We start from the raw sequence: 18,920 nt of genomic DNA, 5'->3' as shown, positions 1-18,920 counted from the left end.
TAGAAAAACTAGGGATAACAGGAAATTACCTTGACATTGTAAAAGCTATCTATGCTGAGCCTCAGGCTAGCATCATTCTGAATGGAGAAAAATTGAAGGCATTCCCTCTAAAATCTGGAACAGGACAGGGATGCCCTCTATCACCACTTCTATTCAATATAGTTCTTGAAACACTGACCAGAGCAATTAGACAGACAAAAGAAATTAAAGGCATAAAAACTGGAAATGAAGAACTTAAATTATCATTATTTGCGGATGACATGATTTTATACCTAGAAGACCCAAAAGGGTCTACAAAAAAACTACTAGAACTAATAAATGAATTCAGCAAAGTAGCAGGATATAAAATCAACACGCATAAATCAAAGGCATTCCTGTATATCAGCAACAAAACTTCTGAAATGGAAATGAGGAAAACCACTCCATTCACAATATCCTCAAAAAAAATAAAATACTTGGGAATCAACCTAACAAAAGAGGTGAAAGATTTATACAATGAAAACTACAGAACCCTAAAGAGAGAAGTAGAAGAAGATCTTAGAAGATGGAAAAATATACCCTGTTCATGGATAGGCAGAACTAACATCATCAAAATGGCGATATTACCAAAAGTTCTATATAGGTTTAATGCAATGCCAATCAAAATCCCAAGGGCATTGCTTGTAGAAATAGATAAAGCAATCATGAAATTCATATGGAAAAATAAAAGACCCAGAATAGCAAAAGCAATTCTAAGCAGGAAGTGCAAATCAGGTGGTATAGCGATACCAGATTTCAAACTATACTACAGAGCAATAGTAACAAAGACAGCATGGTACTGGTACCAAAACAGGCGGGTGGACCAATGGTACAGAATAGAGGACACAGAGACCAATCCACAAAGTTACAACTATCTTATATTTGATAAAGGGGCTAAAAACATGCAATGGAGGAAGGATAGCATCTTCAACAAATGGTGTTGGGAAAACTGGAAATCCATATGCAACAAAATGAAACTGAACCCCCTCCTCTCACCATGCACAAAAGTTAACTCAAAATGGATCAAAGACCTTGATATCAAATCAGAGACTCTGCGTCTGATAGAAGAAAGAGTTGGCTACGATCTACATATAGTGGGGTCGGGCTCCAAATTCCTTAATAGGACACCCATAGCACAAGAGTTAATAGCAAGAATCAACAAATGGGACTTACTTAAACTAAAAAGTTTTTTCACAGCAAGAGAAACAATAAGAGAAGTAAATAGGGAGCCTACATCATGGGAACAAATATTTACTCCTCATACATCAGATAGAGCCCTAATATCCAGAATATACAAAGAACTCAAAAAATTAGACAATAAGATAACAAATAACCCAATCAACAAATGGGCCAAGGACCTGAACAGAAACTTCTCAGAGGAGGACATACAATCAATCAACAAGTACATGAAAAAATGCTCATCATCTCTAGCAGTCAGAGAAATGCAAATCAAAACCACCCTAAGATACCATCTCACTCCAGTAAGATTGGCAGCCATTATGAAATCAAACAACAACAAGTGCTGGCGAGGTTGTGGGGAAAAGGGTTCTCTTGTACATTGCTGGTGGGGCTGCAAATTGGTGCGGCCAATTTGGAAAGCAGTACGGAGATTCCTGGGAAAGCTGGGAATGGAACCACCATTTGACCCAGCTATTGCCCTTCTCGGACTATTCCCTGAAGACCTTAAAAGAGCGTATTACAGGGATACTGCCACATCGATGTTCATAGCAGCACAATTTACAATAGCTAGATTGTGGAACCAACCCAGATGCCCTTCAATGGATGAATGGATTAAAAAAATGTGGCATCTATACACCATGGAGTATTACGCAGCACTCAAAAATGACAAAATCTTGGAATTTGCAGGGAAATGGATGGCACTAGAGCAGATTATGCTTAGTGAAGCTAGCCAATCCCTAAAAAACAAATACCAAATGTCATCTTTGATATAATGAGAGCAACTAAGAATAAAGCAGGGAGGAAGAGCAGGAAGAAAAGATTAACATTAAACAGAGACATGAGGTGGGAGGGAAAGGGAGAGAAAAGGGGAATTGCATGGAAACGGAGGGAGACCCTCATTGTTATACTAAATTACATATAAGAGGTTGTAAGTGGAATGGGAAAATAAACAAGGTGAGAAATGAATTACAGTAGAAGGGGTAGAGAGAGAAGATGGGAGGGGAGGGGAGGGGGGATAGTAGAGGATAGGAAAGGTAGCAGAATACAACAGTTACTATTATGGTATTATGTAAAAATGTGGATGTGTAACCCATGTGATTCTGCAATCTGTACTTGGGGTAAAAAAGGGAGTTCATAACTCACTTGAAGCTAATGTATGCTAATGTATGAAATATGATATGTCAAGAGCTTTGTAGGGTTTTGAACAACCAATAAAAAAAAAAAAAAAGAACTATATTGAGTAGGAGGGATGAGAGTGGATATCCTTATCTTGTTCCTCAGATTATAGAAAATGCTTCCATGTGCTTTCTCTATTCAGTATGACGTTGGCTTTGGTTTTATCATATATAGCCCTTATAATGTTGAGATAAGTTCTTCCTTCTTTCATTTCTCCAGTTTTTTTTTTTTTTTTTTTAACATGAATGTGTGCTGGATTTTATCAAGGGCCTTTCTGCGTCTATTGAGATGATCATGTGATTCTCCTTCTTAATTCTATTTATGTGGTAATTATATTTATTCATTTGCATATGTTGAACAAACCTTGCATATCTGGGTAAATATGCTATCTTCTTGATGTGTTTTGAATAAATTTTTCTAATATTTAAAAAAAAAAAAAGAAAGATTTCAAAACCTTTGGGATATTTTGATGTTTGATTATCAGCATATTATAATAGTTCTCAATAATACAAAAGAAGCTGAGGACAGTTATTTTTCTCTCATGACATTTTCCTGTTAAATTGAATTTTTTAAATTAAAATTAAAATTTGTGGTAAATTTCTAGTTTATCCTTAAAAACCTATTTCTGACTGAATCAAAGTGCAATATTTTAGAATATTTACCTATTATAAAAGTCATTCTTTCTTGTGTGTGGTACATTTAGTAAAACATCTTTGATGTCAAATTTTGGAGAATTTTGTTCTTTGCATGTACATTTAAATTACTCTTTTCCCAGGTAAATAGCTTTGATTAAATATTGCTTTTTACCCTCACCTCATGGGTAAATTATGTGGTTGAGGCCATTCACTTGACAAACTCCCAGCCATCTGAAGGATGAAATCTGTGGCCAGGCAATAAATACTTGCCATGAAAATCATGGTGCTGCAGTTACCATCTATAATGTACTTCTGTGTATTTCGTCTTAACCTGCTCTCACGCCATGACACTATCGCCAACTCCAAATGTTTTTTTAGTGCCTATTGCTGGATTCTCCTTAATTTTCCACCCCATTCCATGAGTGCTTCTTATGCTCTGTATCCTGATTATTTCTGATTCTCTCACTGATCAGGCATAAAAATCACACCATGCACAAGTTCTAAAATGCATTCAACTGCAATAATAAGGATAATTTAAACTCCTTTCCTACTCCTTATTAGTAGGCAGTTGGATAAACTGATCCAAGTTTTAAACCGTTTGAATGTTCAAATTCTTTGGCTAACACCTGTTCCAGTTACTTTAATCATTAGCTTCTAATTTAATGAACTGAATCTCCTATGAAAGAAAAAAGCTGCCAAGTTAATAAGATTACAAATTATTTTCCAGTAGTATATTTTTAATCCTGTAGTAAATTTTGTTTTAGTAACTAGTCTATAAGCCTAAGGATCAATGTTCCTGCCCCGTAGTCTTTCTTGGGTATAGTGCAACTGCACCCAGAAACTTCAAGTGTAAGTTTCTTGTTGCATTTCTACGACTAAAATGCCCATTTATTATTAATTTATATGGCCTTTATAGTTCTGGTTCTCTTCCAAGCTTTGGTAAGATTCCTTGAATAGCACTTCTCAGCATGCACCAGGATGCTTGTAACATGAGGATTCAGTTTACCTTGGAGATAATTTATACTTACAGCTCCTGTCCAAAATTACAGACGAAAATCTTAGTTGAGTAGCAAAATATTGGTGTCACTTTCTCAAATTCTGTAGTATCCCATGATACTACAAAACACATGCAGAAACACACACACTTATTTTATTTTTGCCAAAGTGCTGGGGATCAGACTCAAGGCCTTATGCATGATAGGCAACTATCATGAAACACATCCCCAGCCCTCACATCATAAACATTGTACATTCTGGAAAATAATTCCCTAAAACTGCATTTTTCCTTTAGTCTTCAAACCAGTCCCTAATAAAATGTATTAGATGATCTGCCTGTTCTTTCCCTATCAGTTTTCTTTAAGAGCCACTTTTTTGCCTAGGGCTGCTAGAATTGGTCACCAAAATTTGAAGAGGGAAATATTTTTTCCTTAAAATATTCCCATATGAGAGAAAGGAATGCTTAGCATCCTCTTTATTGTAGTCCTAAATTTTAAACTCAAAATTTAGTTTTTAAAGTTCTAGCTCTGAATTCCCATAAGCTTCAATCATTAAGAGACTGAGAAACTAACATATGCATTTCAGTGTCTGTGACTGGGTCCTGTCACCTGATGGTAGACTATTCCCTACACTATGCTTGCTACACTTCTCAATGCACACTTCCCCACAGATTAGCATCAGCTGGGTGCTGAGAGCTCCATAAACATGTTTATGAACATAAATTACTATGCTTTATACAATCTAGAGAATGTGGATAGTCTGATATTTATGTGATTTGGCTCTGCACCTGGATCCTCTGGTAAGGATTTTAAAAACACCATGGCTCAACCTCACCTCCTGTTTACTCAATCAGAATCCCCAGGGCAAATCCATAATACTCTTACATTCTTAGAAACAGCAGTGGTGATTTAGATGTGTTGTCGAGCCTCTGAAATATTGGTTTGTCTAGGAATCTGTGCCCCAACCCCAATTTTATAAGGAATAGAGGGAAATGAATTCAAGTTCTACTTCTTTCATGGGTACAGCATGGCTTAGGACATAAAGGGAAACTTGAGGAAAATTTGTGATCAGTAGACCTGTCCTAACTCTGCTGTGTTTTATTGTGTGATCCTGAGAAATCTGCTTCATCTCCATTCATCTCACATTTTTCTCTGCAAAATATCTTCTGATACACCAGTGAACTATAAAAGGTGTTCTGAAAAAGCATACCACAGAACAAAGTCATATCTATACTTTTTGACGTGCAACTAGTCCATAATTGTATATTTCAGAGTCATAGAATTAGTAACAACCTCTATACCTGTTTCTATGTCTCTACTTAATTATGTTCACCTACTTATCCACATTTATTTCCATATCAAGCACATTTGTGTCTTCCGTTTTCATTTCAAACTTTCTAAAGTATAGAGGGCAGAATTTTGTTCTTAGTCTTTTAAGCACAGCAGTTAGACCAAGGGAGATTTTCTTGTTCTGAGAGGTCAGAAAAGGCCAGTGACTTAAATCAGGGAAGCTGACCTGGAATGCTGTAGCACTGATAAGATTTAGGTGGAGTTAGCCAGATTAAAGGCTGGATACCTGAAGGGAGAAGGATCAGGCCACGGTGTTCTGCTTTGTGTCTATCAGATGCAGAACATTTCAGTAGAAATGTAGCAATCTTACTGCAAGCCTTAAAAGATGACCTAAGATTCCCCAAGAGGCTGAGATCATGTCTAACAGAAGTTAGCAGTAGCTGCCAAATCTCTGGGATGCAGGCTTGAGTCTAGACTGTGGGCTTTTCACTCCATGAGAGAAATTTTAAAATAGTTAAAGAAAAGTGAGTAAAATCTGACTCCTGTGCTCTCCCTCCCTTTCTCTCTCTCCTCCCTCCTTATTGGCATACTACTGTGTTCTAGCCACTGTCCTAACTCAGCCTTGAGGATGTAAGTTTAAAAGTAAACATAATACTCACCCACAGGAACAGTAACCAGTACATCATGATAAAAACTACAATAAAACAATGCAATGTTAGCTGTCATATATAAATTAGCATTCATATATATAAATTTATATATGTATATATGTAGAAATTAGCATTCATATATACATATGGCTCTGCACCTGGATCCTCTGGTGAAGATTTTAAAAACACAGTGGTTCAAACTCACCTCCCGTTTACTAATTCAGAATCCCCAGGGTGAATCCATAATACTCTTAGATTCTTAGAAACAGCAGTGGTGATTTGGCATTCATATATACATATAAATTTAGCATAAAATGAATGTACCAATAATGAAATTAAATGGTCAGTAAATAAATTATTTTTAACAAAAAAAAAAAATACTGGATCACAGTTTATTGTAACTCAGTTCCACAAGCTTGAGTAAAGTACCCTTGCTTTGAAATTCAAAGTGTTTTAGCCCTACTCAGCGAAACTTATTTTTCTTCAGAGTTAAAATTATCACCATGATAATGATCATCATTATCATTCAGCATGAGATATATTTTATTAGTGGCTATTTTATTGTTGTTGCTATTGTTGTTTTAATATTTTTATTAGTTGTTGATGGATATTTATTTTATTTATTTACTTATTTACATGTGGTGCTGAAAATCAAACCCAGTGCCTCACACATGCTAGGCCACTGAGCCACAACCCCAGCCCTCCTGCCCCCGTCCTCTTAGTTTTGTTTACTATTTGTTTTGTTTTCTAGGGATTGATTCTAGGAGCACTCTGCCACCAAGCTACATTCTCAGTTCTTTTTATTTTTTATTTTGAAACAGATTCTTGCTAAGTTGCTTATGTCCTCGCTACATTGCAGAGGCTAGATTTAAAAGTTAGATCCTCCTACCTTAGCCTTCTGAGTTGCTGGGAACATAGGTGTGTGCCACCACACCCGGCTGACTAGTTGCTTTTTATGTGGCAAGCAGTATGTTACAGATTTAATACGCAGTAAAAGACATGAATCATTTGTATTTAATTTCATAGCAATCTACAAATTAGCTACTATTAACATATTCTTTATTAAATTGAACTGATAAGGCACAGAAAGTTAAGTATCTTTTTTGAGATAATACAGCCAGTGAGAGCAAAGCTATCTATCTCAAATCCAACTTTCTCTTCCAAACTCATCCTTTTGATATTAAAGTATATGCTAACAGTATAACACTATTATGAACACAATACCACTGACTATTATTCCCAACCAATTCTCTTCATCAATTTAAAGAAAGAGGTTATTCATGTCCTAGCTCTAATAAATGTAAATTAAATATATATCTCATCTATATCCACAGTCTATAGAAAAAGCAAGACAACTTCATAGTATGAAGCAACTGATTTCATTTCCAGAACTATTTTTATGAAATGTATAATTTTTCTTTTACTTAGAATGGTTCATGGATGACTATGGAACACCTGTATTCTCTTTTCTGTGTATGTGTATTCATGCATACATATATTCCTGCACATAAACTTATTTCTATACATAGATGTCCTATTTTATCCTGAATTTTCTAGATTTTTTCACTTTGGATAAAGCCTTTTACAGACAATGAGGGGAGGTTGAATGAAATGGGAAGCTAGTAATTGAGTTCTTCAGTGATGAAGATAAAGGATCTACTACTCTTTGAAAGGTATGGTTGTCAGTTTATAATATATTGTTGAAGAAACATGTCATCCTGAAGGAAGATGTGTATTTTATTCCTTTCTGATTTTCCTAAAAATAATATGTGAACATAATGCCCACAGAACATTAGTTTGGGGCGACAATTTATAAAGACTGAAAAATAGCATACATCTAAATGGCAGAAAGAACGTTTTTTAGGAAAAAAAAAAACAGCTACTGTGGACTGTAATCTCCCACTGATTTCTCAGAAATAAGTTTTACAGAGAGGAGTCACAATTATAGTTATTCAAATAATAAAAAAGTACAATGTTTATTTTGAAATGAACTTAAGCTTAATTGGTTCCATAATTCTTTGAAAATGAACAAATTCACTTATTTATGCTCTTTGACTAATATTAGCGATAAAAATGGTGTTCAGTTTCTTCTAAATCATTTTTTAAACTAGACAATTTCTAGGAACTGTCCATTTTTATTAGAGAGACTGAAAATGGAAAATTCCTCTCACTGATCTGTTATGTTCTCACCCAATATTTATGAAATTCAATACTGCTCCATGGATTTCTTAAGCCTCAAAATTCAACCATCTGTAAACCTCTCTTTTCTGTAATGAATCTTGAAATAAGAAAGAAAGAAAAATATGTCTGAGCTTCCAAAATAGATTTAAAAAGTCTAAAGCATTAATGTTCATATATTTGTTTATTCAGTTGGATCAACACATCTTTTCTTAGGTTCTGTTTACTTCTACATTGTATGTAATCCCCCGAATTTTGATTATTCATTTCAGAGCAAACATAGATTCCAAAGAACAGATTTGAGGGAAAGAAATGGGGATGCTTCAGACAGGCATAATAAACATACTTAAAATTGACAATTGACAGGAATGTATTGAAAAAAATGTATAGACCATGAGATGAAAGAACTAAAATTCTGTGTTAGTCATGTTCTGTACAGGAAAAACAATTCCATGTTCTATTGTAGAAAGGGTAGAATCATAGGAATAAATGCAACACTAAATTTTCTCAGTATATTCTTAAACTTAGGATCTATATAATAAAAGTTGAACTCTGAGCATTAAATTATAGGTAGATCTGAAGTCTGTATAAACAAATTACGGAATTTAGAATGGCCAGGTCCAAAGAACCTTGTTTTGTGTGACCCAGTCACTGCAGTGCCTCTTTTAACTATGAGATTGGTTTTCAGCTTACACATCAAGATTTAGATTAAAGTTTTGGCTATGTATTCACTGCTAGAGATGTTGCAACTACTCAATTTAATCAACAGTCTTAACTGAACATTTGGGATATAATTAAAATCAATCAATCATTGATTATTTTTAATACTCCTAAAATGATTTCAAACATTATACCCAGTCTCTAAAAGAAGCTATGATTTCATGCACTGATTTTCTGATTAGCAAATGTCAATATACAGGGAGGATGACAGTTCACTAAGTTATTACAACAGTGAGTGGAAAGCAATATATTGTTATCTAGTCACAATATGAATGTAATTGCAATGTTTAGAATTTATTCCCTTTGTTTTTAAAAAAATACTGAAACAGATGGCGAATCAAAAAAAAAAAAAAGAATAGTATTATAAAAGGAAGATGCCTTGAAATATGAAGCTAAAGGAGAGGCTAAATCTCTTGACCTTTCAGATAATTCTCTCTTTTTTTTTTCTATTTTAGGAGTTTTGTAATATCATGATCAATTATCAGTACAGACGAATAGAAACCCTTATGTTCCAGCCTTAATAGTATGGAATTTTAAAGCTAGGAAATGCCATCTAAATACACTGTCCAGTGAATCTCAGAAGTACACACCAAAATCAGAAGGCACAAATTATCCAGGTGTTTGGGCCCACATACTAAATAAGAATGCTAAGTATATGCATGCTCTAATCTTGCAATTTTTCTTTAGTGTAGATTTATTTATAACTTTGGTGTTTCATTTCCTTCCTTCCTTTATTTCTCTCTCTCTCTCCTTCTGCTGGCGATTCAACCCAGACCTTGCACATCTTTGCATAGCCTAAGCATGCACCCTAACTACTGGATTTCATGCCCAGCCTTCTTTAAGCATGTGCTTTTTAAAAGACAATGCCCTACTTAAAAACAATTTATTCCAATTCTTAAGTTTTATTGAAGAAACTGATATAATTGGTACTGCCCATACTTAAATGCCTGTAATTGGCAATAGCTTGTATATGTGTGTGTATACACATATATAATGATATGAAAGTAAAATGCAAAGCTATATAGTCCTTAAATCAATAAAATAAAACTATATGTAGTGAACTTGAGTAAATATTACATTTTTTTAAATTTTATGGCTCAAATACATTAAGCAGTAAAGCAGAGCAAATTCATGTCAAAGTCAGACAATTTCCAAATTCTCTCTGTACCCTTTTAAGTTATTCTTAAAAGAAGTTTAACACAAACATGTTAAACAATGAGTATAGAAAAACTAATTCTATCAGGTCTGACATTTTAGGCAAAATTCCATAAAACCCATGACTTAAATGCAATATTAAGACATAAGACCGTCAATATAAAGGTCATATTTATGATCTAAGATATTTAAGGATGGAAAATTTTGCCACCTTCCTATGTAACAGGGAAATTCTGAATAATCTAATTTACCATTGTCTTTGTTGTTGTTGTTGCAGAAATTATTTCTTTTCTTTTCTCCATCAGGATATTGTTGAAACAATTCTTTGAGTTTTAAGAATTCAGGCATTACCAAGCTCTGACACTGAGTAGGAACCTCTGTTTAATTTTCATCAAATCAGATTAAGCAAATCTTTAGGGAGAGGGAGGGCATGAAAGAAATGAAGGTTGAAGAATGTGACAGTGAGCAGTGGATTGTGCGCTGATAGGAGATTTGTAATCCTAAAGACAGTGCAGAATCTGGAGGTTTCAGATAGTGCAATTGGACATATTGTAGAAGCATTAGGACCTGCCTACTAACCAGCTAAGCATTATGTGCTTGCGGGGAGAGAAGCAGAAAAGGTCCAGGGCATCAAATATGGCATGCAAGGATTAGAATCATTTAGCAGATTAACCTATCTTTAAAAGGGACAAGAGGTGGCACAATAGGCATTTTAATAGCAGCCACTTGATCCAACCCCCGCATTTATAATCTCAACAGGAGAAAACAGCTAACTCTCAAAGGACTAACATGAACTTTCCGGCCATGTAGTTGGCAAGGGGAAAAAAATATTTATTTATTACTAGAACACTCAGTTTGTTTTGGCTACACAGGAGAAAATGTAAATCTGTAGTGTATCATATGTCTGAGTGTTCATATAGTTGTATATGAATAAAAACTCTGTTCTTTTCACATATTAGTTCTATTGCACTATTTTTGTTTCTCCTGCTGTTATTAAAATTAATCATTCATTATTCATGTAGGATACAGAGGAAACTGAAAATAAAATGAGAGGAAAATACTAGACTAATTTGATCATACATATTTAAACAACCACAAAGAAATAGTTACTTTCAAATATGCCTATGACAGTTACAGGAGGGGCTAATTCTCAGGATACCTGTTTTTAACATTTGTATCTTATTATTTGATAAAAATTCAACATTCTTTTCTCAGTCTCATTGTTTATTTAGGTTTATTGAACCATAAAAAAAAAGGAAAAGAAGAAAATTGGCTCATTGTTACGGAGAACCTCTCACTGTGCTTTGAAAGTCTCCTGATTTTCTGCTTTATATTCTAAATTCAACATCATGGTGCTGCCATATAATCAGAAGATAATGTGGCATGTGTGAAAAGGTTAATTTAAAGCTAGACATACACCAAGCGTAAAGAAGCAGCAAGCTTCCTGTGATTGTGAGTGCCTGGGCTGGTCTAGGGTCCTGCCCTGCAACAGACAGGCTGCTGACTCTTGCCAAATGTGAATGAATGCCTTGTAGATGAAATAAAGTCATCTTTCTGTGTTTAAGGATTATTACAAATTCTTTAGAAAAATTCTACTCTATATCTTTCTAATTTTATCTTCCATCACAAAACATTCAGCATTTCATAGCTTATTTTTTCACCAATGAGTTAGTGAAAAAAAGAAAATGTAAAGCTCAAGTTGAACCTTACTCTATTTCATGTATTTATAATGTCTAGTTCAAGCTTTATTTCAAAAGTATGAGTTTATTTTAGCCCGTTCTCTTTGACAGAATGTCTTGGGGATAATTTTGTTTGTTTGTTTCAGTGTATTATTATAGAATATGTTGTTTCTCTAATTATGTACCATTTGTCATAATACCAAAATTCAATATTTACCCAAATATCTGAGTAACAAAGTTAACTGAGCAAACTTGGGTACTCCAAGCCTGAATATTACGAAGGACTGGAACATATGAGCCATTGAATATCATGACTGATAATGATATCTTTGAAACTTGATACCTTCAATTATGCAAACTATATCATTCTAATGATGTAATTAATGCTGAAAGTCTTTCTTTCCTCTATATACTTATATATATTTTTTGCAAGTCTTAGGGCTGTAGGTCAATGCTATGTCACCTTGATCACTATAGGAGTGGGAAACCAGTCAGGGAAACTCAATGATGTAGGACCTCCATGCTTTTGTGAGTGACCCACAATAGAAACTCTGAACACCATGGCATACATGAGCTTCCCTGGTTGGCAACACTCCATACACATTGTTCCGAGTTGTTTCTGATATTTAAACACTGTCCACGTATCTTTAAGACTTGAACATGTGGGATGTACATCCCAGGTTTTTCCTAGACTTGATCTTGTGTGTCATTTCTTTTCTGTTTTTAACCTATAAATTTGCATTATAATAAACACTATCAAAGAGTAAAACAACTCTTCTAAGTCTTTCTTGGGAATTATCAAATGTGAGGATAGTCTTGGGGCCCAGACGCAATATCAACATGGTACAAAATACTTTGAACATAACTTAACTTTTTAAAAACAAATTGTTGTGTTCACAACACTAATCTTGGAACAGATATCACAAAGCCAATGACAGTTCTTTCCTTGAAACTGATATATAATGTGTGTGAATTTACATATGCATTAAATACTTTCAATAGTCCCCTTGTGTATAAACATAGGTTTTAATTAATTAGTCACATAGATAATCTAAGTGAAATTTATTAAGAAACTTGATTTTTTTAACTTTCCTGCTTTCTCTGTTATTCTAGTTTTAATAATTTCTAGAAATAGTAATCAAGAATTTGAGCCTGTACTAAAGTTAGTCTGAATAAGTTCCTATAGGAAATTTGGAAAGTAGATAATGGAAAAAAATAGTATATTTGCATGTTCTATGGTTTGGTATGATTCATCCTCTAAAGTCAGCCCCTGACTTGTCAAATGACCAAGCTTAGTGTCATACACAAAAGTTGTGGTCAGGCCTAGAAGTGAAATGCCATGTTTTGGGGTATGAAGCTCTTTCTACTAATAAAAAAACTATTATTTTTGAAGTTGCAGCTGAAGCCATAGGATTAAAAAAAATCAATCATACATGAATGTGCCACATTGGATAATTTACCTACAACTAAAAGAAAATTAGTCTTTCTAAACAAGAGGCCATAATGATTTCTTATAATTAGTTCCACCTATTGAGATGGCACCTGGGAAGTTCACTTAGGGATTCAACAATGGATCATAGGTCTGGGTTTCTCAATTGTGAGTCTTTACTGCCTTCAGAGTCATCTACCTGAGGCCTGAAAACAGCAACTAGATGTATACAATCCAGAAGCTACAAGTTCTAGAAAAGGACACACCTACCTCTTACATCCTATGTGCAGGTGAGGTAACCTTTTCTTTGAAAGAACTTCTCTTGTCTCAGAGACCAGTGTAGTATCACCTGCCCATTCTTAATGTTTTCCCTGAGTCTGGGATTAGATTAACATGATTTAGATAACACGTTTGTTATGAATCGAGATGAAGCTACAGGAAACTACACATTCCTGTATAGTGGCTCAATAAACATATGGATCATCCCTGGTGCTGGTCATGTATATTCAAACATTAATTACAATTATTCTTTTATGAATCTACCTTCCTTGTGGGAAACAAAAAAAAAATTGCTGCAAATTATCCTTTTGTTGTAAAAACAGTGTCAGACCCTTGATGATAGTCAAAATATTTTGATGAAAACATTTGTTTTTAAAAGACTTGTTTTCTAACTTCAACTACTGTAGTCTTTTTGTAAAAATTGGTTCTGTTGCTAAAGAATAAAGTATAAGCCTATACCAGTGTTGTAGCATTAACTTTTGTTGTATGTCATTTATTTTCTGAGGCTTGTGAGTAAGTGAGTCCACCTTGAGTAGATGTGTTTTATGTCAGGCTTTCTGAGAAATGAGGAGCCGGAGGGGATCCCATTGATTTGCCAACTGTGTCACAGTTCATTTAAGGCAGAATGGCACATGCTTGTGACAAAGGCTATGACAAATGGATATGTACAGAAGGGACAGCACCAGTACAGATGAATGAAGGAAATGATGGAGTATTCAACACACGATGGAAATCACAGCAAAAGTTAAGACAGTGAATGACAGTGAATGTATGTATGTGAATTTAGTACCTCAAGTTAGGCAAAAAAATGACTGTGAGACTTATAGCACTTTTAGAAGAATTTCTGAAAATTTATACAAATGCAGTAATCACTGATAGCTATGAATCTATTTTTCATATAGTATGTATAACAACTGGCATTGAGTAAATATTTTAACACAGTGAAGTTAAAAATAATATTGTTTGATTTTCTGTTCCTAACCTTAAAAAAATATGTGTAGGTGTATTCAAATGTGGACATACCATAGAGCAAAAGTTTACTGTATTTGTAGGGGTTAAAGTATGCTATTCTTCAGTAAGATATATTAATAAGACCAATGGATACTAACAAGATGCAGATCTTTGCGGGTGGAATTTTGCTCACAGACATTCAGGATGCAGTCATCAGTGTCCCACTCACAGCTTTGTCCAGCATAACTTGAGTTGCATAAGCAGGAAAAGCCACCAAGCGCTGAAACAAAGAAGAGAAAACTCTTTTAATCATAGTACAGATACAGTAATGTAAATTACTCTTAAAATGTTGTAATCAGCTATGCATTTCACCTTTAAAACAATGAAGTGTGAATTCCTATTTTTAATACTCTATTACACATTTCTATATTTAATATTCTATCACACTGTCCTCTACAGTATCTCCTACACTGCTACCTTGTTCAGTTCTATTGACTTAAAAAACTTTAATTATATGAAATAACAAAGATTAAAATGGACATTTGATAACAGTTTGATATATATATATCCATTTTTCTCACACTCTCAAGTCTTTTTGGCAGCACACAAAACATAATTAGTAGCTAATTTCTGCATCAATGAACTTTCCTAGTTTGTTTTAGGTTTAATATACAAGTTAACTTGTTGTTAAAGTTCTATGGGTAGAAAATGAATTGCAAAGTAAGTTTCAAATAGTGGTCTGAAAGCTAATATTTATCTACTTAACCCTTAGTTTAAAAAAAGAGCTTTCACATGTAAGTATACTATTTTTAAATAATTAAATTATCATTAACGATGGAAAAAAAAAAAACCAGTATCTGAAACGTTTCAGGGAAATGGTGACAGCATGAATTGTCATTGGAGCAAGAATGGACTTATAGACAAGAATGGATTTGTAGACAGTCCCTGGGTCCTTCATTATCTCCAGGATTCACCATGTATCTACATTCCCACTCTGCCTCTGTGTATGTACCTGCTATTACTCTCATTGAATGCTTAGGTCCTAGGTGGCAACAGAATTTTCAATGCAATGTGCAGAATTTAAGCAGCATCTTGATTTCTTTCTTTCTTTCTTCTTCTTTTTTTCAATAGGAAAATTTTGTACATTCTTTATCTGGTTTCCTCTAATGTTAACATCTTTGATAAACATAGCAGAGTTATCCAAAGGAAGAAATCAACACTGGTACAATACTATTAGCTAATCTTTAACCCTTCTTGAATTTCCCCAGTTTTTCCATTAGTGTCCTTTTTTTGTTTCGGGATCCAAACCAGGATCCCACGTAGAGATTTGTTATGTTTCTGGTCTCTGCTAGTGTGAAACAGCATCTTGGTCTTTATATTTTTGAAAGTATGTAAATCTGAGCTTGTACAAATTCTCTGAACATAATTTTGTTTCCTTCTTAATGTCCTTAAAAACAGCATACTATAGGGACACAGCCACATCAATGTTTATAGCAGCACAATTCACAATTGCTAAACTGTGGAACCAACCTAGATGCCATTCAATAGATGAATCGATAAAAAAATTGTGGCATATATACACAATGGAATATTCCTCAGCAATAAAAGAGAATAAAATCATGGCATTTGCAAGTAAATGATGGAGTTAGAGAAGATAATGCTAAGTGAAGTTAGCCAATCCCCCCAAAAAACAAATTCTGAATGTCTAATAACCCTTTGATATAAGGAAGCTGATTAATAATGGGATAGGGAGAGGGAGCATGGGAGGAATAGATGAACTCTTGATAGGTCAGAGAGGTTGGAGGCAAAGGGAGGGGGATGGGGTTAGAAATAATGGCGGAATGTGATGGACATTATTAGCATCTTGATTTCTGTAGCTGTGCCTCAGTAAGCGTGTACAACTATGGCTTCTAAGAAGAACATGGCAGCCCAGCCAATAACAAGAGAAAAGGGAGACACACAGAATTAGTAGCCTTTAGACAAAATTTACTTCTGTTTTACTTATATTTTCATGGACCATTTATTTTTAATGCAAATGATTAAAAAATATAAGTGTAGTTTTAAATAAATCATTGTGATAAAAATGCCAATTAATGCTTCTTTGTATGTTTTAGATGGAATTATGTATAATAATAAATTAAATTAAAACTGTGTGCCATATAATATGTCAGTAAGATATTGTGAAATACCATCAATCATAATGATAATTAAAATATGTTTATAATTAGAATTCAGGTTTGGACACTAATGCATATTAGTAAATAACAAACAAAAAGACTCAAATTAACTTTTATCATAGTTGTTTATAACTAAGTAGATGAGTGATAAATTATTTATAAAGGAAAGTAACAAAAAAGAGGTAACTTTGAATTATCAAAGAATCTGAAAGACAGAAATTGTTGTTAAAAATAAATTGTTTTTATTTTACATAAAAATGTGGATCATTTTTTCCTAAAAAGATAACAAATGAACAATGTACCAGAAGAAAACCTGGGTTATTAAATTGGATCCACAGGAAAAAATGGACGTCACAAAAAATAATTGTTTAAGTACTTAAAGTAAAGAAATAAAAGGGTATTTTTTCCCTATACAATTAATGAATTATATCACTTTATGACAATTAATAACCATTTTATTGAGATATTTTAAGCATATTATCTCACTCTAATTGTTCTTGATTTATACTAGAAAATTTAGTCATGGATTTATATTAGTTTTGTTTATAAATATTATGTAAATGACCTTCTATTGAAATGAGTTTTTATATTATTTTCACTATTTACACATTGACCAAAGGACTATGTAAAAACATATTTAAAGGAGGTAAGATAAGGCAAAAGAAGGCGGACTCTTAGTTCACCTATTTTCCTTATCATACCCCTTAGTTACATCCCCCTGCAATGTCATTTTATGTAGTTTTTCCTGAGTCTCAACAAAAAATGAAACAGGTCATCCCACATAAAAATCAGTGTTTAAATATTCTGTCTCTTGTTTTTCCTCTTTTTTCTCCATATGCTTACATATTTTTCTTTTCTTCCTTATTCTTTCCCTCTATGAATTTATATTATTTTATTAGGAAGAAGTGTGTGATTGTGTGTGTGTGCACTCATACACGTGTGTATGTGTGTGTGTGTTTGTGTGTGTGCATGAGAGATGAGCTATGAGCTAAAATAAAAATTTTAAATATCATTTAAAATAACACTTTCTCATGACTATAAATAACTACCTTTAATAACCTACAGTTTAAAATAAATTGCAAAAATAGTTAATTCTGATAACCAGAACATAATAGCTGCATCCTTCATTTTCTACAATTGCAATGAACAAGAATGTAAACAAATTTATCAGAAGAGCAGTACCTAGTACTACTGGCATTGGCTTTGATGTTCAAGAAAGGCTATGTTCATATATATGGACCTTCCTATTGTTATGTTTTAAATTAGATTGCTCTGCAAATATTACAACAGTGGCTGAGTGAACTCACTGTCACAGCAGTATCTGTACAGGTAAGTGCTGGAACTGCATTCATTGACACTGATCTCACAGGGTAAAACTGCAAAGCTTTTCTCACATTGGCATTGGAACCTAAGGGGAAATATTTCCAGATCTGTTTTCTTGCTAAATGCAGCTCCATTCTCACAAGGGTTGCTAGCCTTACAAGGCCCAAATTTCACAGTGCAAACCTGGAAAGGAAAGAGTCCAAGTGTCAGTGTTTATCTGATGAACCAATTCCTGCAAATGCTGTCATCTGCCTGGCAGATTTCTGCATAAATGCATTCAATTTACTCACTGTACAGTGACTTATTTCTCCTCCACATTGTGATTGTGATTCTCTCCCTCTCTCTGTCTCTCTCTCTCCATTACAATTTAAGTAATGTTATTTATGATTTCTATGCTTCATCTAACAAAGTACCAGCAGGAAGCAATGTTAAGTGACAGTACTTTTAAAAATACCAGTTTTAAAAATAACTGTTTTTTTTTTTTATTCCCCAACTCTTGTTCAACAGTGTTCTCTGAAGATGCTGCAATTAGGAAAGTACATTATTAATGATTTCATGCTCCTGTGTTTTCTTCCTGGTACCCCAGAGATAGTTATCACTATAAGCTTTGCTTAATGGATTTGTTGATATTCTTAAAACAAATAAACACCAAATAAGAGTACTGGAATAAGCTTTTGAGCTTAATAGAAACACTTCACTCCTGAAATTAAGATTTATGTTTTATCAGAAAAGTAACTAGATAAAGTGATTGTCATTGTTTGGAATGTACACAAATATTTAGAGATAAGAAACAGAATGGCTGACCCAAGAGAATCCCTATCAAACAGATGTAAAGCATGAACAGAACCAACTAGTCCATTAAAGAAAAATGATTATTAAATGTCTGTTTTGAAGGCATGTTAAAAATATTGAGAAGATCAGCTACTGGGGAAATATCCCAGTAATAGCATTCATTCATTAAAATGTAAAACAAATATGTATAAACAGAGATCTAAAAGTTACTGGCTTTATACTTTGAGAAAACAATGTCTTGCAAGGAAGGATGGCCAGTGTCTCTTTGTAGGGTTCTTTCTTCCCAGGGGAATC

The 18,920-nt window shown here is 33.8% G+C and overlaps 1 protein-coding gene across 1 annotated transcript in view; it reads right to left on the bottom strand.

The window, feature by feature from the left end:
- The window catches only part of Eys (EGF-like photoreceptor maintenance factor), a 1,514,165-nt gene that overhangs the window by 1,100,775 nt on the left and 394,470 nt on the right, over positions 1-18,920 (bottom strand). The window contains 1 exon segment of the mRNA XM_077109730.1: positions 14,493-14,614. Within this exon segment, the coding sequence (XP_076965845.1) occupies positions 14,493-14,614 (122 nt within the window).

This window comes from Callospermophilus lateralis, chromosome 6 (assembly GCF_048772815.1).
Source record: "Callospermophilus lateralis isolate mCalLat2 chromosome 6, mCalLat2.hap1, whole genome shotgun sequence".
Classification (NCBI taxonomy): Eukaryota; Metazoa; Chordata; class Mammalia; order Rodentia; family Sciuridae; genus Callospermophilus; species Callospermophilus lateralis.
Note: the sequence above shows the minus strand (reverse complement) of the source record. Positions and strands in the feature narration are given on the sequence as shown.